Below are 22,063 nucleotides of genomic sequence, written 5' to 3'. Positions count from 1 at the left end.
AGGGAAGAAATTCAGTTAAAATAAATTAATTGTGCTTAAAGACCTCCAATACAATATTTCTGAAAATTCAGTATGTAGGTTTGACTCACATGCATGTAATCTTAACTAAACCACCTAAATTTACGATGCAGATAAATCAAGATGATGATCTGAACAGCATCAGTGATTTATGTGGTTGCTGATATTAACTATTTTTTAAAGAATGACAATTAATAAATGCATGAATTTTTTTCTCTCAATATTATAAGGGAAGTTTATCATCTGCAGCCAATGTAACTACTTTTTTCTCCACTTGTGTATCAGTTCCTACAGTGCAGAATCTCATTCTAAATAACCTCTGTGCTTAAAACTTTTTATTGTGCCCTCATAACATTTACACCCTAAAGTTGGGGATGTTAAAAGTTATTTTACTTGTCACTGGGCCCTGATCTACAGTAGGGATTTATTTCGAAATAACTCCCCTTATTTCAAAATAACAAATGGAGCGACCACAGTACCAAACTCATTATTTTGAAACAAGGAGCTGGTTATTTCTAAATAACAACTCCTGCTTTCTATAAGGAATAACACTTATTTCGAAATAGTTATTTTGAAATAGCAGTAGTGTGGACGCTCCACTGCTGCTATATCAAAATACAGTAAACTTCTGATAATCCGGCACCTTTGGGACCCAGGGGGTGCCGGATTATTGGATATGCCGGAGTACTGGAAGGGGGACTATGAGGGATATGGGGGGTGGGGGGAACTGCACAGCGTGGGCAGCACTCCAGCCGCTCTGCCCCCGGCTTCCCCAAGTCTGCCACTGGTCAGTTTCAGCAGCGGCGGACTTGGGGAAGCCGAGGGCAGAGCAGCTGTGTGCTGCCGGGTTGATCCCGCAGCGCCACTCAGGTGAGGGGCGGTGCTGTGGGACCAACCCGGCAGCACCCCAGCTGCTCTGCCCCAGGCTTCCCCAAGTCTGCCGCTGGTCAATTTCAGCAGCACTGGACTTGGGGAAGCCGGGGGCAGAGCAGCTTCAATTGTCCGGCTCGCCAGAGCACTTCCGGGTTCCAGTTGATGCCGGACTATCGGGAGTGCCGGACCACTGGATGCCGAACAACTGGAGTTTTACTGTAACCACTCCCCAGAGTCATTCAAGTAATTAATCCCCAGTAATTCCTGGGGCTCAGAGTTGAGGTAGCACATCCACATTAAGGGAACCTACCTCAGACTAATTTCGAAGCTTCCCTGTAGTGTGGACACGCTATTTTGAAATAGTTATTTCAGGAGTTATTATTTCGAAATAAACTTATTTTGAAATAATTTCCTAGTGTAGACATGCCCTAGAATTTTCTAAATTTGCCATCCCAAATATATACTGTTTAGATATGAGAACCTGGAAGTCTCTAGTCTAAGGTTTGAAAAGTGGGGTTGTGTTGATACATAACTTTTGGCAAGAAACCATCTTTAAATATAGAATATTTTCAGTCAACACCTCAATTGCTTATATCGCCTATTCAGAAACCTGCTTTTCTAAAGACAGCAGGGAGAACATAAATTGCAAGAATTTCAATTTTAGATAAGAAACTTACTTTTATCCTTCTGCGACTAAAGACTATCATTGAAGGAGGGCTGGTTGAGAGATGCATTAATTTTAAGAGAGTGACAAAAAGCTTTGCCAAAGTGTGTGTCAAGTCTAACTGCTGACTAGAGACAATATTGTTTATAACAAATACAGACAAGCTCCACCAGGCTGTGTCTTTTTGAGGGTGCACCTCACGAGCTCTCAGAAGTTAAATACTTGTCAAAATGGTAACAGAATAGAATGCATTTGAATGAAGCTGGACAGAAGATATTTTGAAACAAGTTACTTCTTGATACTCCCCAAGGACAAAATGAGACAAGAACATATGCACTATTATTCTGTTCTTTCAAAATAAACATTCTAAATCTGATTCCTTCCAAGATATATAACTCCACTTTGGGCATGAACATTAGGCCCTCTTTTAACATACCAGCTCTTCAGAATCTATGCAATGGCTCAGTGATGGAGTGGGGGACTTGAGGGACTCTAGGGGAGAGAGGGGCTGGCTTTCAATGGCACATAACTTTCACTTAATTTGGCAACAACAGATATAGCTGGACTCCATCTTCTCTCCTCTCCTGATCCACTACTGAAATGGATAGCTTCAAAGGGTCAAGGTGGGTTGTGAGATAGGGATGTTAAATATTGGTTAACTGAATAGTCGAGTAACCTCATGAATTCTTATCAGTTAGTCGACTATTCTATAGTCCCCGGGGGCGGGACCAGCAGCCGCTGTATTAGAGGCAGATCGCAGGGTGTCATGCATGAGTTTGTCCACCAGGGGAGCCAGTTTAAAAACCAGCTTCCCTTGTGGACTGGCTGCCTGTTGCCCGGTGCTGCTGCCTCTGATAAACAGGCAGCAGCATGGCGTGGTAGCAGCCCCTGTCTAAGGTGGGTCTGAGCTCCCGGACCCAGCATGAGCCGAAACTGAGACAGACTGACTGACTACCTGACTCCTAATACACTTTAAATGCAGAGCTGCAGCAGGAGTAGGTTCTGGCTGTTGGCCAGGCTGCTAAAAAATTTACTAGCAAGGATCAGGGGAGGGAAATGTGTGTAGTCTATAGCATTCACCTATAAGCTTTTTGCTTATCTGTTAATCAACTATACTATTACATCCCTATTGTGATGCCTAAGCTCAATATTCCCTCCACATATTGGATGCAAGACAGGAATTCCCTTTGAAAAAGCTACTGAAGTTGCCATGGGAAATGGCCACTTTCAGGCCTGGAAGAACAAGCAGAGGAGAGTAGTATTTTTGGCAAGGTCATGAAACTAATGTTTACTGCCTAAATGTAACCAATGTTTGACCTTCAGCAAGTTATTTCCCCTCTCTATTTCTTAGTTTCACCATTCATTAAATAGGATAATGATACTTACCTACTTTGCAAAGCACTTTAAGTTCTACTGATGTAGATCTTAAAGCACTATATAAGACAGAGGTGGACAATAAAAAAACAGCGTTCCTCTACCACAGGAGCCCTTTGCCACAGCAACCCTCTGCCACTATATTTACCTGCACTTCCATAGGTATTGGGCGATTGCAACTCTCATTGTTCAATGCCATGGCAGCTGCCGGAACTAGCACAGACGAGGACATTGTTTTCCGTTGCTCCCATTGGCTGTAAATGGCGATTCACAGCCATTGAGAGTTATGATCGCCCAATACCTGTGGAAGCGCAGGTAGATATAGAGGTGGGGGCCTGCCAGTAATTAATCCTGTGGACCGGACCCAGCCCATGGGCCAGAATTTGCCCACCTCTGATGTAAGAACTATGAGATATTGCAATACTACAGCGTATAGGGTCAGATTAAAAGCCTAAAGATTGTGGGGCAGACTAGTGAGATGATTCTTTGGGTTACACTCAAAGTATAATTTACTCTCTTTATAAAAAAAAAGTGTCTCTGTGTTGGCAAATGACATATTTAAATCTGCCCAGTCTCCTATTAAAGAAGGGAAATACAGCTGCATTTTGATTTCAGTCCTAGCAATCATTCTGCATTAGTTCACCTTTTCCAGGCTCTCTCTTAAAGAAGAGAGCTGTGGGCTCACTTTTAAAAACGAAAACTGAGATTTTCTTTTAAAGGGATCAAAAGTTCTTTCTATTAACAAGGAGTCGGTGTAAACCCTCACCCACATACCAATGATGTAGAAATAGATCCATCTTGCTTTGGTCTAAATCAGAGTGGAGAGGGTCTGACTTAAGGTTTCTAGTATCTAGCTTTCTCTGCCAAGGTACTAGCTGTTAAAAAAACTTCTTTTTGAAAAAATAACAGATGGAGAAAAATAATGAAAAGATTAAAGAGAAAGATCAACCAGCTTGTTCTAGAGAAAAATGAATACTGAATGGTGGTTGGTAGGGCTGGCCCAGTGTAAGTATGAAGTGAATATTTATTTTTGAAACTGTTTCTTTCTGTTCTGCAGTGATAGCTATGGTGTAATTTACAGAACATGAACAGATACCTAAGTATTCCTTCTGTCAGAATAAATGTAAGAAACAGTGAAGCTATTTTATGGAATGAGATAGTCGAATCATTACAAGCCTCCACCCAAAACATGAACCACATGCAAGAGCAGCCCGAATTTGAGCTATGTGGGTGGAAGGGTTTTGCTGCAGAATAAAGGAAAATACATGAGACTGGATACTGCTTCCTGGATAAAGTGTGTCTGTGAGAAAAAGCACCCAGAAACAGACAGAAGAAAGCCAAGCAAGCAGCAAGAAAAGCACTGCAAACATGGCCATGACAGAAAGCAAAGAGATGGGAGGATTTGGGAAGCATGCTGACAGGAAAGAGGGTTTGAACTGTGAACAATGAAAACTGCCTCTTGTTGGACTCTGATTAGCAAAAACTCACAGAGCATCCACACCTTAAGCATGTTTTTACATAAAAATAATCAAAAGAACAGGCATTTTTGCGCAATAGTTATTCCTCTTTCTACAAGAAATAATTCCTTTTTGCTCAAGAGTTCTTGCACAAAAAGGTGAGTGTGGACAGGCAACAGGGCTTTTTTTGTGCAAAAACAGGAAAGAGGAAAAGTCACAGGTGCTCTGGTGGCCATTCTGTGGATAGCTATTTCTTTTGAGAGAGCGTCCATGCAGTGTGGACGCTCTCTTGTGCAAAAGTGCATCACTTTTTAGATACACTTTTGCAGTGTGGACGCTTTCTTGCGCCAGAAGTTTTTGCGGAAGATCTCTTCTGCAAAAAGCTTATTGCACAAGAAGCTTGTAGTCTAGACATAGCCCAGGGAAGCAAGATTTGGCATACATTCTTTGCAAATAAAACATGACTGCAGCTAAGAAATACCTGGATTGCTCATAAATTCCTAAAGTAGACAACCTTCAAGTAACTATTATATTTTGACCTATTTTGATCAGTATCACCATACCCATGTTTCAGGAAAGACAATACTGGTCCTCTACTTGATAAAATAACTCCCTTCTTTTCATGTGCTATTATATTTATGCCTGCCTCTGTAATTTCTACTCCAGTGCATCTGACAAAGTGAGTCTGCCCATAAAAGCTTATGCCAAAATCAATCTGTTAATCTTTAAGTTGCCACAGGACTTCTCATTGGTTTTGCAGATACAGACTAAAATGGCTACCCCTCTGATAAATTTTACCTTTGGTTTTGAAAAATAACAGATGCTTGACTGCTACCAGTATTGCAAAAAAAGAGAAAAAGGACAATCAAAGCTTGAAGCTATGTAAAAATCATTTGAGTATCAACCAAAGGACAAGCTCTTTCACATGTATGCAATAAACATTTGGCGATGCATTATTCACAGGCATGTGGCTTGGCACATCAAATATGCATTTCATTTAAAAATGAATGATAATAGAGATTTATACAGATTGATAATGAAATTATCCATAGTAACAAACATACCAGTGTTTTCTACATCAACTGTTTGTGATGTCTCTGTTGTCAATTTCTGAAGGGCCTGTTCACCATCTGTCTCCTCCAGTGAGCTGTTATGTTGAGACTGCTGCTGTTCTTCAACTTCAGCAATAAATGAAATTACACCTAAAACAAATAGGTAACAGATGTTATATTAACCAGAACATTAGTTTATAAAATTGTCTTCCAGACTTATATTAATGTGCTGCAGTTCTGAAGAATAGAATATGTGACAAATCCTAAATTTCAGGTGTCAGCTGTCTAACTATAATTGATTGTGATAAAGAAAACATCTTTGATGAGCTCAAGGAAATGAACCCTCCTTCCAAATTATTTTTTTCTTTCTTCAGAAAGAAAATTATTTTAGCAGCTTAAACAAAATAATTAAAAGCCAGTAATAAGGAATATAGCTTAATTATCAAATATGGATAAGAGCTTTTTATTGACTTCCCAATTTCATTTTCATGTATAGCTGAGAGTGTTGATGAACTCCATGATTTTTTTTAAATCACCGACCACAGTAATCTGTTTTTATGGTTGCCATCCCATATACCTAGATTTAATTTTCCTGAGTAGTTTTGTAACATACGTTTTAATCATACGTTTTGGGGATTAAACGTGTTTTGTAATAGAATATTCAGTGGCTAATAAATAACCAGAGACTACAAAGTTATCCTTTATTTACTGCACTGGAAAATGCCCTGTTCAATTAAAAATAAAGAATTTCATTTAATCTTGAAAGTACAAGCTTCAATACATACATGGTCGCTTTAATCAGTATTGATGACACTAAACATTTTAAAGTGCAGCTTGAACATAGATTTTGTTACTTGCATTAGGTGCCTCTAAATATACAGTTTAATCAACACATCTTGGAAAAAAAGATATTTCTCTACTAATTGACTTTTGTTCCGGTAATTTCCTAGATTCAAGAGACACTTAAAGCTGAAACAAGTCTACTTGTTGCACTTTTAGGTTCTGCACCAATTTTTCAACTTTTGATTTGACATATCAATCAGCATACAGTATAAGGTTTTAAACTAGGTTTTATGTTTGCTTCTTGTACTTTCCATAAAAATGTTTATTTTGTTGCAGTTAGGCTTATTTTATAAGAACATAAGAATGGTCATACTGGGTCAATCTAGCCCAGAGAGGGAACACAACAGGTAATCCTCACATGATCCCTCTTCTTTCACCCAAACAAACAGAGGCTAGAGACACTATTCCTTCCCATCCTGGCTAACAGCCATTGGTGGACCTATCCTCCATGCATATATCTAAATCTTTTTTGAACCCTGCTAAAGTCCTAGACTTTACCATAATCTAATCTAATCTAATCTAATCTAATCTAATCTAATCTAATCCATCTATGCAATTTGTACATCTCTCTGTCTGTGTGTCTGTTTGTGAGCCCATTTGTTCAAAAACTCCTAAATGGTAAGAGCAAGGCCCATTAAATTTGGTATGCTGCTTCCTGTTTTCCTAACTTTAAAAAAAAGATCAGGGTTTGGCTATGCCAGGACAACCAGAAGTGCCAGGAAAGAAATTGTTTTCCATAACATGGAAATAGAGAGGCTGTTCAGAGGGACGCAATACTGATTATGGCCACTTGGGGCAGCAAACCTGCAGGGGAAGGCTATCCTGCAGAGTGGCCACTGGGGGCAGCCATATCAGTGGCCAGTAGGACTGGGGTTCCACCATCTTGCCTGCCAGCACACCAGATAAGTAGACTCCCTACCCCAAAGCTTTCCCCTTGTCATGGCCAGGAGGATCTGGGGAGAAAGAAAAAGTCCAAGCCCCTGCCCTGAGCCCCTTCTCACTCTCTAACCCTTGCTTTCACACCTCTCCACCCCCAGTCTCCTGCACTGCCCCTCCCCCACCATGCTGCCAAGGTCTTGCCCTGACTCCTGCACCCCCTACAATACCAGCTCTCTGCCCTGAAATACCTGACCAATGTAAGGTAAGTGTTCTAGTTACTCTATAAGACATTATGTCACTTAAGTATTCTTAGGGTTCATTTGAAATGTGTTCCACAGGAAGCATTTTTAATTGTATCTTATTAAGTGTTTGGTGCTAGGCAAATTATTCATAGTACATTTTTTATTGAGTTCTGTTATGGTGCATCTACACAGCACCTTAAACTTGAAATAAGATACGCAACTTGCGCTACAAATTGTGTATCTTATTTCATTTCTATTTTGAAATTTGGCACATCTACAATTTTGAAATAACACACTATTTCAAGACATCCCATAACCCTCATGGAACGAGAGTTACAGGGATGCTGAAATAGTGCGCCTGTTATTTCAAATGGGTGGCTTGTTAAGATGCAGAGCAGGGCTGGATTAAAGCATAGGCTAGCCGGGCAGCTGCCCGGGGTGCCAATTTATGGGGGGGGCGCCTGATGGCAGCTGTAAGGGGCACGCAGCACCCCTTACAGCTGCCATCAGGTGCTGCATGCCTGGCTCTCAGATCACGGGCTGCAGCAGCTCTCAGTGGCCACCCTGCAGTGGCCGCCTGGGGCGGGGAGCACGTTAACCCCCGCAGTGCCGGCCAGCAGCGCCTTTCCCCCTGCGGCTGCGGGGCCCTGCACGGCCAGGCTTGGCCCGCCCCGGGCAGCCCTGGGCTGCACGCCAGCAGTGGTAGCTGGGCTGAGCTGGGTTGGGCCAGGCACGTGCGTCCTGCTGTCGCCAGCTCCACGCGCCCTCCCCCACGCGCTGGGCAGGGGCCACATATGCACCCTCTCCCATGTGCCGGCACAGGGGCGGGGCTGCACATGCACCCTCCCCCAACCCGGGGCGCAATTCAATTGTCTGCCCAGAGCACCGGAATGGCTCAGTCCGGCCCTGATGCGGAGTAGCTATTTCGGGATACCTCTGGCATCCCAAAATAGCCATGCAGTGTAAGCATACACTGCCAATTAAGTCAATCTACCCTATATTGCTCAGGGTGTGAAATTAACTTTCCTATCCCTCTACCCCAACACAGCAATTCATGTTGGCCACACTAGTGCTATGTCGGTGAGAAATACTCTCCCGCAGACATAGCTTACTCTTCTTAGTGAAATGGAATAATTATTCCAATGAGAGATAGCTCTCTTGTTGGCATAGCGTGTCTTCACCAAATGTGCTACAGTGGCATAGCTACAATAGCGTAGCTGCGCTGATGTAGCAGTTTAATGTAGACTTGCTCTCAGATACACCAATAATGATAGAAGAAAACAGAGGCCTTTTAGAGTCATAGAGTCTAAGGCCAGAAATGACCACCAATCTTCAATTCTAAACTCTTGTATATCACAGGTCACCAATACCACCTAGTACTAGCAGCTAAACCCAACAACCAAAATTATAATAAAATACTAGAGCCTACAGGAGTCTAAACTATTATGAATCAAAGACAGAGAATAGGAGGGATAAGATGCAATAGGCTCCTCACAGGAGCAAAGAAACAGCAGATACATCCAGATACTTTTAGCAATTTATGTACCCCTTTTTCCATTGTCTTTAGGTTTTCTGCTTACTCTTGGTAAGCTTTGGAGGTGGTTATTCATACAGCTGAGTTTTCAGGATTTTTTTCCTCTTGCCTGGGATACAAATTTCAGATAGAATTTCTTCAGATTAACCATAAAAAAGCTAAGCCACCTCTGCATTTTGTTCTTGAGTTAAATAAACCACTGAAAGCTAATGCCCATAATTTCCCAAAATCAAGAATCAAGAATCTCAGTTGACAGTCTTAATTCTTCAATTTAATTCAGATTAAATCAATGCATGATCACTCAATCCAAGATTATTTCTTATGATCACCTTTTCTATAATGGTCTCACTATTTAGTAAGGATGTTAAGAGGCGTGTAATTGGCTAATCATATAGTCAATACAAAGACTACACAATTAGTCAATAAGGGAAGGCACTCAGTCCTGGCTTGTGCCGGGTCCAGGAGCTACCCCACTGTGGCTCTGCGGTTTAAATGTAGTACATTTAAATGTACATCTACTACATTTAAACTGCAAAGCCACAGCAGGGGTAGGTCCCAGACCCAGCATGAACCAGGCTTGCTCAGTCCCGGCTCACACCAGGTCCAGCAGCCCCTGTTTGTGGATGCAGAACAGCCTCTCCTTGTGGCAAACCTGGGCCCACTGCAGGCAAAGGTTGCTTCACAGTAGCCTCCCCTGTTTTTCGCCTGTGCTACTGACTCTACTTTTAAGCTGGCTTCCCCCAGCACCGGCTCCCACTTCCCCCACCCCCTTGTTGTCTCCCTTGCAGCAAGGGAGTGGAAAATGTGAGTAGCTGAGTAGTCCGCTCAACTACCTGGTAAGCCTAGGCTTATTGGGTAGTCGAGTCGCCTACTTGACTACTCGCATCCCTATTATTTACCAAAACAAGTGTAAAATTGCATCACTATTGTTGGTTTGGTGACAATGCTATAAAGAAAACTATCATCTAAAAAAATCCAGGAATAACTGGGCCCTATCATATTAGTAGTATTTATTCTCCAATTCACATCTTGCAAGTTAAAGTATTTTATCACAACACAAGTGTCTGTCTCTCATATAACATCAAAGCAAGATCTCTATGCATATCTGAATCTGACCCTGGTGTTCAAAAGCAAATCCTCAACACTATCTAATTAGGGATTCTTTTACAATCTTTCTCCAAAGTGATTTTGACCCAGAAAGATTCAATTTTGTCCAGACTATCACTTTTCTTTACTAGTCTCCTCTTCATTGATTCACCACACTACTCCATCACCTTTAGCTTTATTCCTATCTCTCTTATAGCATATATACTTCAAATCTTGTATTTCAGTCATGGGTACCGCTCTTGCATGTTTCGGTAATCCTTGTATCAGCTTTTACCTCATGCTCCAGTAGTTCTCATTTTATTGCCTGGACTTTATATGCGCAATCATTCTAGTTGTTTCTCTCAAACCTAATATGGTTTTCTAGCCAGATTAAATTTAGTCCTTTCACTAACTATAATGCCTATCTGACTCAATATCTGTATTTACTTGCTCTTTATTGTACATACTGTTACATTGTAGTGTTCATTATCCCTTTCTATATCTCCTCTTTATTGAACCCAGGTGTGGATTTTTCATGTCTCCCTTCATCTTCCAGTTTAAAGCCCTTCTGATCAATTGTGTGCCTGCCTTGATCCCAGCACATTAATATCCCATGTACTAAGTAAAGTCCATCAGTAGAGAAAAGTCTTTGTGTAAATGCCTTCCAATGTCCATCATCCAGAAACCTTCTTCATAGGATCAGTACCTTGTGCCATGTTTTGATCTTCATTATTTTGTCATATCTTTGCCTTCCTTTACTATTCTACTGAAAATTGTCTGAGTTTCCACTCCTTTTAGCATCTTACCCAGCTAAGTGTAGTCATCATTGATTCACACGAGTGGAAACCTAGCAGTGTAATATGTCTTGACATGCAGCAGAATCGGCAGATTTTTACTGCTATCAGGATCCTTTTCAGCCTTCCATTTACAACTCAGATCCCTGCTCCTGGCACAAAGTTCATTCTTCTGTTCTCTAGAATTGGTGACAGAACTGCCAATTCCTCTAAGTATAGAATGCCTGATCACATAGATCTGTCTCTTCCTGGTGTTGGTATGAGTCTGTTTTTATGTTCTCTCTCACAGTCCTTTGTACATCACCCTCATTTTAACTTGAGCTCAAATCCCAGGCCTCCATCATCTCTTCCTTACTTGTGCAGGGACTGGTTTCCCTTCTTCTTTGTTTTTTTTTCCTTGTTCCCCCATAATCTGCCTGTTTCTGTTTCTCTTCTTCCAGGGCAGCAATTGTTACTCAACTTGATTTCATCACCACGAACCGGTATTTTCCCTGCCTTGTTCTCACAGTCATGTTCTTCCATGGGTCATCCTCCTTTTATGGCAGTCTGCCATCCAGGTTCTTTTGTTTAACAGGTATCTTCAAATCTTGAATTTCATGTATACCTTCAGAATCCTGTCTGAATTTCATCACTGTCTCAATCTGCAACGCTAATCCTTAAATCTTCTCTGCCTTTGAAAGAACACATACTAATAGATTTATTGAGGTAACACTTAGTGTGAATTTGACATTAGGTCTCAAGAAGTCAAAATGCCAGTGCAAGTTAAATCTGAAGAGGTATGTCAACAGCACAAACAATGAAGAGAAGCTGTTCTACTTTAAGTACAAACCTGGATCACTACAATTGAGAAAGGGCAAGAATTCAGAGGAAAATGCATTGGGAGAAAAATGTAAACATAATGTTAATGATAACTAGGGGCTGTTGAAGATACTTTGTTGTGATTTAATTATTATTTATTAGATGCCAAATACAATTACAATTCCTCAGTCAATTGTTTAATTGAAGAAGCAATTTTTCAGTTAAATAATCATCCTGGTTAAAAAGGGATGTGAAACAAGCTATTAAAAAAACAACAAATAAATAACTACATATAACAAATGGGAAAGTGGGGAAATTAAAAGAAATGAATACAAACTGGCAGTTACTTAAATCTCTAAAGCCAGTAAGATTAAGGACAATAAAAAATAGTTCTTTAAATATAATCAGGAACAAATGAAATATTAACCATGGTATAGATTCAATACCAAAAAAAGACGATAAGATTGTCAATCATTATGTAGAAAAGGCACAAGTATTCAATAATTTTTTCTGTTCTGTATTTGGTAAGTAGTAAGATGATTTTTCATGTGTTGCAGTGATAGAAAAATACTTTCTATTCCATCAGCAACTACAGAAGATATTAAACAGCAACTATTAAACATTTTTAAATGAGTGGGAATGGATAACTTGCACTCCAGATTATTAAAATAATGGGCAGAGGAGATGTCAATCATTAGTGTTAATGTTTAACAATCTTGGAACACATAGAAAATTCCTGACCACTGGAAAATAATCCTTGTGAAGGAAGCCTGATATTTTTTTTGCTGAGATTAACAGTTTGGTTGATATAAAGGTAACTATACTATAAAAATATATTTAACCTTCTCTCAGACATATGCTTTAGTCCCACATAACATTTTGACAAAAGATAGAACTAAACAAAAATCAATGCATTCCATACTAAATTAGCTAAAACTGGTTATATGATAAATCTAATAATACTTTTCCATGAGAATCACCATCCTGCAGAGGTGTTTCCAAATGGGTTTCACAAAGATCTAATGCTGTTCAGTATTTTTATCTGATATCTGGAATAAGCCATAAAATCATTGCTAGTAAAACTGCAGATGATACTATAATTGATGAAGTGTTAAATAATTATCTGTACAGGTCAATTATACAAACTGATCTAGATTGCCTGTTAAGGTGGACTAATCTGAACAATATGTGTTTAATACAGCCAAATGCAATGCCATCCATCTAACATCAAAGAATGTAAGTTAGGCGTACAGTAAGGGGACAGAGTCCTAGGACAGAGTGACACTGAAAAGGCAATCAGGGCAATTAGCTGGATAGCATACCTTAAGCCAACCTGACTTGTCTAGTGTAGACCGGGCCCTATTGATTTTAATAGGTGCAGAATTAGGCCACTGCCATTTTTGAAAATATCACGGTTTCTCAGATGCCCTTTAGCATATGCACACTTCAGAATAAAAATACTGAATACTGGTCTAAGAGTAGCAACTGTAACAAAATAGCTCTTAAATGTACATTAAAATGAAAGAAAAGAGCACAATGAGATGTTTCCTTTTCTTGTCAGATCATTTTTAAGATGATCTTTTGTTAAAAATGTCATTGCTTTTTTTTTTTTAGTTTTAGGATGCAATATAAACCCTTTGTTCAACTGCAATCCACATACAGATGCAGCAGTTTTGTTTTATATTGTCACAAAAGCAGCAATCTCTTTAACCAGACAAAGATGGTTTTATTTCCCATTAAAACTTCATTGGCAGTATCATATCTCACAATATGAGATTCATTGGCCATATAAAGTAATACTGTACACTTTAATGAAGTGGAAAATATTCATTTTTTTCCTTTTGTATAAAATTGACTGTACTAACTGATGGGTTTATGGGCAAAAAAGAAATTCTCTGAGCGTGATTATTTTCTGGTTTTAAAGTGATAGTAAAATCCATTACTCTGCTCACAATAACCCAATATATTGTCTGAAGACAACTAAAGAAATTATTTTGTGCTGGAATATAGCACATTAATCTGAAAATATGTGGAATGTTTAGACAGTGGTTTAAATACTACAGACATGTTCCTAATGAGTGTGACTATCTTCTTAAAGATATCATGCAATAGCCTTGAAACAAACGATGATAGATAGATAGATAGATAGATAGATAGATAGATAGATAGATAGATAGATAGATAGATAGATAGATAGATAGATAGATAGATAGATAGATAGATAGATAGATAGAGTCTCTCTGTGAGTCCGTTTGTTCAAGAATAACTCCTAAACATTAAAAGCTAAGGCCACCAAATTTGATATGTAACTTCCTCTTCTTTTAACTTAAAGCAAGAGTTTGGTGTGCCAGGACAACCAGAATCCCTTGGAAAAGGACAGTTTTCCATACCATACAAACGGTCAGGCTGCTATTCTAAGGGATGCATATGAGAATTGGCCACTGGAGGCAGTGAGTCTGAAGGGAAGAGCTATCCTGTAGAGTGGCCACTGGGGGCAGCCATAACACCAACGGAGTGGCTAGTAGGGCTGGGGCTCCACCCTTTTGTCTGCCAACACACTAGTAAGTTGCAGGCTGGGGGTGGCCAGGGACGGGGGTAGAACAGGGCCTAGTGGGTTGGAGGAGGAAAAGAACAGGTCCCAAGTGGGCTAGAGGGGTGATTTTCTGGGAGGGTGGGAAGAACAGGCCCTGGGTGGCCTGGAAAGGGAGAGAATGTGGCCTGAGAGGCAGAGAACAGGCCATGCGTGGATTAGGGTGTGGCCTGGGAGGGTGAGACAATAGGCCCTGGGGTAGAGTGGAAGGGCTTGGGGCAGGGAAAGAACATACCCCTGGTCTCAGCCTCCTGCACGCACATCCCCACATCCCCAAAGCTCTGCCCTGAAGGACCCGGGCAACACTGTGATTATTCAATATGCATTACAACATCTTTTACTATGCATATTAGAATTGGTAAAGGTACAGAAAAAGACAACAGAGTGATGGGGTATGAAACAGTGTCCATAGTAAGAGAGAATAAAAAGACTGTGACTTTTCAGATTGAAAAAGAATTACTAAGGTGGGGGTATAATAAAGGTCAATAAAATCACATGGTGAAAGTGAATAGGGAAGTGCTCTTTATCACATTCACATAATATAAGAACCAGGGGAGACTCTACTAAATTAATGGGCAGCAGGTTTTAAACAATCATATGAAGTATTATTTCACACAGTGCAGTTTCAACCTATGGAACTCATTGCTAGGGGTTGCTATAAGGGTCATGAGTATAAGTGGGTTTAAAAAAATGAGATATGATCATGGAAGATAAGTTCATGGGGACCACTTGTTAATTACCCTGTTCTGTTAATTCCCTCTGAAGCACCTGTCATTGGCCCCTGCTGGAAGCCAGGATGTTGAATTACTTGGACCAATGGTCTGACCTATTATGCCTGTTCTAGGCTGGCTTTAAAATAAGAATGGGTGTGATATATGTGCTCCGTGTTTGGTCAGTGTGGGGCAGAGGGACAAATCTAAACTATTTTCTGAAGGATGCTGTGAAACCAATTTTCAATGAAGTTGTGTTTAGAGAATCTTGACTCTCTATATGAAAGTTCCATATTGCTTCACTAGCTTGCTGTGAGCAGAAGCTCTTGGACTTCCAATGCAGACCTAGGATGGTTTGGGCTGGTTGCCCCATGCCCCATGCTTTTGGAGGGCCCACAACAGCACTCAACCATGGATGGGTTCCAGGGCAGCCCAGAGAATTACCTGAGAAGAAGGCCCTGCACTCACTGTAGCAGCAAGATCTGGAACAACCCAGCCACCTGAGCTGCTCCTCACTGTCCTGCCATCTTCTCCCAGCCTGCTGCACTTGGCTTCACCACAGCAACGGGAAGCAGAGTGGCCCAGCCCCAGGGTACTCTGCTTCCCACCTCCCACTGTGGAGAAGCAGGGCACAACAGGCTACGAGAGGGTGTCGGAGCAGAGAGGCCCAACAGCCTGCTCTGCTCTGGCTTCCGCTGCCACTGCAGGAGGAGGGCTGACCCCTGCTTCTGCCCCATAACTCTCTGGCTTGCTTTGCTTGGGGGAGGGAGTGGAGCAGGGGCCGGAAGGCAAAAGACAGGGACAGAGCAGGGCAGGGATAGAGCAGAGGTAAGGTAAGAGCTTGGCCTGTCGTGAGGCAGTTGTCCTGGGCCTTGCGCCTGGGGCACTGGGGTAAGTTGCTCCAGATCTTGTGCCTTCCTAGTGACAGCCCTCTTTCCAGGATAATATGTATGGTCCCACCAAATTCAAAATCCATTGTGGACAATTTCACGTCCAGAATATTTTAAAATTGGTTTATTTCATGGTATTGTAACCATGCGGATCACGGCTCAAAACAGGATCAAAAGCAGTTTTCTCTGTAAGCTGTGCGCTTGTGTGGCCACTCAGGAGAGATTCAAGTGCCTCTCAGCTTATTAGTAGAATGCTCACAGTGAGGTCTCTTGTTTCTGCTGGCGCACATTTGTACATGCCTCACTACACATAAAAATGAATTCCACACATGGATGGAAAAAATTAGAGGGAACATTGATTGAGGAGCAGAGTTGCAAAACTTTCTGGGGGGGAGGGACTCCCAAAATACCACCCTAATTTCTGTGCTGCCTTCAGAGTTGGGGTCTGAAAACAGCGGGCCCCAAGTTTCCTACAGCTAAACGAGATTCCCAGAGGTGGAAAGGCTCTCTCCCATACTGCTGGGAGTGGCCCAGCAGGGACTCCTAGCTGCTAGTCCAGGCCATTGGCAGATTAAGACACAGCCCCCCTGCCAATTTGTGGATCCCCCAGGGTGCCTCAGCCCTGAAAGGCCCCAATTCAGTCACCCTGAGCCCTGAGGAGCCATGGAGGGAGAAGCCCTGAGTCGGGGCACACTATGCCTGGCTGCAGCCACAGGCACTGAAGCTCTAAGTCACATCTGGAGCCACAGGGGACGGGGGAGAATCCCAAGCCCAGGCTGCCCTGGTTGTAGTGATGGGGTGGAAGATTGCCCCAGCTAGAGCAGGGTTGCACTGGCTGGAGCAATGGGGACAGAAGCCCCCAAGTTTTGGATGCCCCAGCTGGAGCAGCAGGAGCCCATGCTGCCTGGGTGGCAGCCCATGAGGTGGAAGCCACAAGCTTTGTATCAGAGCCACAGTAGGAGCCATGGTGGAGGGGGTAGAAGCCTGGAGCCCGGTGTGCTCTGGCTGAAGAATAAGGGGACAGAAGCCCCAAACCCCAGCAGGAGCTGCCAGGAGAGCCACAGAGAGAAGGGAGCAGAAGCCCAGAGCCCAGCTCCTAGGCTGCTGCAGTGTAGGAATTAGGGTGCACCCTGTCTTCTGCACTGATTCTGCAGCTGGGTCTAATCTCCCCAACAGCAGCCATACAGGGGAAGGAAAACTCCTGTCCCTTCTCCGCAAGACTAGTGTAACAACGAAGAGCCCCTCGCTCCCAGCAGCATGAGGAGATCAGATTTTATGGGGGAAGGCTTTATTTCACATTCCATGACACATTTTTCTCAGCCATGAAATTGATAGGACCCTACTAAAGCATATTTGAAGCTCCCAAGTTCCCTCCTAGTCAAAAAGAAAAAAGTTGGGAAAACTTGCTGACAGATATAATTTGCAGTGTATTCAATAGAATTTCATGAAGCACTTTAAGTTGCATTATTCAGAAATTGTTGCTTTATTTTTTTGGAAATGAGGAAGGGCTCATGAAAGTTGTGTGCTCTAACCTAATAGACTGGGTACTTGAGCCCAGGGTGCATGGAGGGGAGTGAGGACTGTGTCTGAGGTCTTATTGTGTTCTGGCGAGAGAGACTCCAGCACAGGATTAAGACAAGACAGCAGCCTGCAGTTGTGCAGTGGAGCTGCCACAGTGGCATAGGACCAGTGGACTACACAGGATCTGGCAGCATTATGCCAGATATCAACTGGGTGGTGACCTCAGCAAACATGGCGGTCATCAACAGTCATCAGTAGACTGAACCAGAGTAGAGGCAGAGAGGCAAACCATAGCCATTCAAAGCTGTCATTTTAAAAAGCTGTCAATGTTTGCACACTTTGCTTAGCCAGGATGGGTAGGAATGGTGCCCCTAGCTCCTGTTTGCCAGGGGCTGGAAATGGATGACAGAAATGAATCACTTGATGATTCCCTGTTCTGTTCACTCCCTCTGTGGCATCTGGCATTGGCCACTGTCCAAAGACAGGATACTGGGCTAGATGGACCTTTGGTCTGGTCCAGTATGGCTGTTTTATGTTCTTACGTTCAAAATACACTAACAGTAAACTAAGGATGCTAAATAAAATTAGGAAATGGATCCACTCCCAGCCAACCAACTGAAGATTTTGTATGACTATAAGAGACAGCACTCAATACAACTGTACAACCAAATGAAGGGAGAAAAAGAAAACTGAAATAAAGAGAAGAAAGAGTACAGTTGATAACACGTGGATTGGCAATACTGCAACTAATCTATTTTCTGCATTAGCTCTCCAAGTGCCAATGCTAGCAAAATTTGACTCTCTTTGATATTTTCCTTATAATCTAACAGAAACAGAATGATATCCAGAAGAAAAGCAGCATGTATTTGGTACATAAAGATAATCAATGGCAGAATTCCACATGGAGCACAATTTGTTTTTAATGTTCAAATAATCTCTCCATGTCCTCTCCTCCTCCATATGTTTTTCTTCTCTTTTGCTATTAATAGGCATGTGTTGTAACATTTGTTTATTGGGCTACAGCAGGTGTTTGTTTTAATGAAGGCAAATTGCTCTATATTTCCTTTGGAGAAGCAGTTACATATGTTGATGACTACAGCATAGCGGTGTCAAACATACAGTCCACAATCCCACTTAGGCTACATCTACACTATAGCAGAAAGTTGACTTAAAGTACACAACTCCAGCTACATGTGTAATGTAGCTGGAGTCAAAATATCTCAAGTTGAATTACCACAGGGTCTACACTGCAGGATGGTCAATGGGAGAAACTCTCCCATCAACTACCCTTTTCTCATCCATGGTAGAGTAACAGGGTCAACTGGAGAGCAACCTGCAGTCAATTTCGCAGGTTTTCTCTAAAGCTGCTAAATTTATGACTGGTGGATCAATTTCAGATCATCAATCCCTATAGAAGTGTACATATAGGCTCAGTCAGAAATGCAACATGGTATGTGATGCTCATCAAGCTCATCCAAAGAGTGAGGTATAGAATCTAGACCAATATTCTACTGCAGCTGGTGTCAAGGAAGTTGATGTGGAACTAAAGGTGGTGAGAACAAGGAATAGTGAAAGACTAGATGACACTGGACTTTGGTCTTTGTAAAGTGCTTTCACAGAACTCCTTCACCAGTAAGTTGAAATAGTGTGCACAATGCGAGATAGAATTAAGTTGCTTGCAGTATTTACTAAGGGGAACCCAGTTTGCACTAAAGGAAATGTAATAATTGATGAATGTCTATTCACACAACACTTTGGGGTGCGATGAACTGCAGTCTATACTCAAATTGCTGTGCCAAGCAGTAAGAAAAAATGTTTGTCCCAGGCCATTCTGGAGCAGCAATAACCTCTATTTTTTTCCCCACCAGCCTAATCATGGGAAAAGTTGAGCAAATCAAATGCCAGTATCTTTGTATTTTCAAATATTAGGGCTTTTTTGGGCCTTTGAGGCTGTTTTTAAAAAACACACACACTTTTAAAAGGAACTTTAAAAAATCACCGTTACTCATTCTGTGCAATACACCTATAACTATTCTAATACTTTAGAAAAGAATATTTGGAAATCACTTTATAAAATCTAAATGAATTTAAACCTATTTCTTAGGAATGGATTATAGGAGACTTCTGTGTGGAGCCAGAACAATGTAGGAGGAACTGCTTTTTAAATTTTATTTCTCCATTAAGGCAAATCTATGACTAAAAAATTAACTAGAGCTTATAATCTTCCCACAGTATTAGTATGTTTCTAAAGATCTTTTAAGAAATAGCAAAGACTGAAAGGACTGACTTTAAAACTGTGTCCCTTGTCAGCACAATAATATTAAAATAGGAACCTGGAAAACACAAATGTAATTTAGTGAAACTCTTTTTGAACTCCCTTTGCTCAAAACAGCAATTTATATAATAAGAAGCACTTCATATCAACTATACACTGCAAAATGCATTTTAAAATTACATAAAAATATATTAAAAGACTAGTAAGGTTGCAAAAAGTCAAGCTCCGTAAGGTTACAAAATTCAAGAATTCAGGCTGCTTGTGCAAATGCATTAGGATAAAACTTTTAATTATACAGTACAGGCAGTCCCCGAGTTACGTGGATCCGACTTATGTCGGATTCGCAGTTACGAACGGGGCCGTTCCTCTCCCTGGTCTCCAGCAGACCAGGGAGAGGAAGCAAAGCAGCGGAACACGAGGGCAGCGGACAGGGTTGTCCGCTGCCCACGCGCTCCGCGGCTTGGCTCTGCTTTGCTCTGCTTTGCCCCCCCCCCCCCCGGTCTGCAGACCAGGGGGAGGGGGGGGGAGGCAAGGCAGAGCCAAGCCGCAGAGCGCGCGGTCAGCTGGCAGCGCGCTCCGCGGCTTGGCTCTGCTTTGCCCCCCCCCTCCCGCTGGTTTGCAGACCAGAGGGATGGGGGGGGCAAAGCAGAGCCAAGCCGCGGAGCGCGCGGTCAGCTGACAGCTGTCAGCTGGCCGCGTCCTCTGCGGCTTGGCTCTGCTTTGCCCCCCCCCCCATCCCCCTGGTCTGCAGACCAGGGGGACGGGGGGGGGGGGCAAAGCAGAGCAAAGCCGCGGAGCACGCGGGCAGCGGACAGCCCAGACGCGTCTGGGCTGTCCCGCTGCCCCTGTGCTCCATGGCTTTGCTCCGGACACCTGTGGTACAGCAGCTGGGGCGCTGCCAGTTGGTTCCGTAGCGCCGCTCTGGGCGCTACTGGACCAACCGGGCAGCACCCCAGCTGTTCTCCCCAGGCGTCCTGATTCAGCCACTGCTGGTCAGATTCAGCAGCGGCTGAATCCGGAAGCCTGGGGCAGAGCAGCTTGGGTGCTGCTGGGTTGGTCCAGTAGCGCCGAGGAGCAGCCGCGCTACTGGACCAACCCAGCAGCACCCGAGCTGCTCTGCCCCAGGCGTCCCCAAGTTAGCCGCTGCTGAAACTGACCAGCGGCTGACTACAGGAAGCCCGAGGCAGAGTTGCTCTGCCCCGGGCTTCCTGGAATCAGCCGCTGATCAGTTTCAGCAGCAGCTGACTTGGGGACTCCTGGGGTTCTTAAGTTGAATCTGTATGTAAGTCAGAACTGGTGTCCAGATTCAGCGGCTGAATCTGGATGCCAGTTCCGACTTACATACAGATTCAACTTAAGAACAAACCTACAGTCCCTATCTTGTACATAACCCGGGGACTGCCTGTATGTGTTTTCTAGAAGATCAACAGTACCATTCAGTGAGCAGTTGTTCAGTATTTATTTTTATCCTTTTCATTCAGTGTGTAGCCTTACACATTATTTTCAACACATTATCCTAGTGCCTAGAACCTAGAAGTATTAAATTCCTTGTGTGCTTTTTAATGGTGCTGTCACTAGAGTATCTTATGGTATGTCTATACTGCAGCACTAATTCGAACTAACTTAATGCGAATTAGTTAATTCGAACTAAGCTAATTCGAACTAGTGCATCTAGATCTAAAAACTAATTAGAATTAGCATTTTGCTAATTCGAACTAGTATGTCCACATTGAGTGGACTCTGAACCGAGGTTAAGGCTGGCCAGAACAGGTGCCGGCAGGGCATCAGGTTAGGACTTAGAGCGTGGAGCTGCTGCCTCAGGCTAGCCGAGGGCTGTGCTTAAAGGGACCCGACCCCCACCCCGGACAGACAGTTCTCAGGGTTCCCCGCTTGCTTGTCTACCTCAATGAGGGACAGCAAAGCACTCCTGTCTTGGAGTGCCCTGAGTGCTCGCACTCGGCACATCACAGCGCTCGGCCATCAGCCCGGCTGCACTTGCCACAGGCTGCCATCTGGGGGGGGGTCAATCGGGGACTGTCAGGATCCAGGAGACCCTGCAGGAGAGCTTCCACCCCGAGGAACCCGCAGAACCACCCCAGTCCTCCCCATCGGGGGCTCGTACCCCATTTCTCCCTCACCTCCTTCCACTTACCCTTCCCTAGCCCCCCTTCCTGATGTAAAAAATAAAGGACACGTGTGTTCAAAAATAGAAACTCTCTTTATTTAACAAAACTGGGGGGGATTAATCTCTGGGGAGACTGGGAAAAGGAGGTGGAAGAGAGAGGGTGAGAGAGGGGAGGGGGAAACCTGGGAGGAAGGACTGGAAGGGGGAAGCAAGGGGAAGAAGGAGGAGGGGAAGTATAAAACTATGGTACGCCTTATCTTCAGTACTTTGTACAGATGTGGTCTCCTCACCTCAAAAGAGATGTTTTGGCCTTGGAAAGGGTTCAGAAAAGGGCAACT

General features: G+C 42.9%; 1 protein-coding gene across 3 annotated transcripts in view; it reads right to left on the bottom strand.

The window, feature by feature from the left end:
- CFAP47 (cilia and flagella associated protein 47) overlaps nt 1-22,063 on the bottom strand; it is a 665,273-nt gene that overhangs the window by 206,549 nt on the left and 436,661 nt on the right. For all 3 annotated transcript variants that reach the window (XM_075913261.1, XM_075913262.1, XM_075913264.1), the window contains exon 50: nt 5,451-5,588. In XM_075913261.1, coding sequence (XP_075769376.1) covers nt 5,451-5,588 — 138 coding nt within the window. The remainder of the gene's footprint in view (nt 1-5,450; nt 5,589-22,063) is intronic.

Source organism: Pelodiscus sinensis, chromosome 1, assembly GCF_049634645.1.
Source record: "Pelodiscus sinensis isolate JC-2024 chromosome 1, ASM4963464v1, whole genome shotgun sequence".
NCBI lineage: Eukaryota > Metazoa > Chordata > Testudines > Trionychidae > Pelodiscus > Pelodiscus sinensis.
This window is presented reverse-complemented; position numbering and strand designations above follow the sequence as displayed.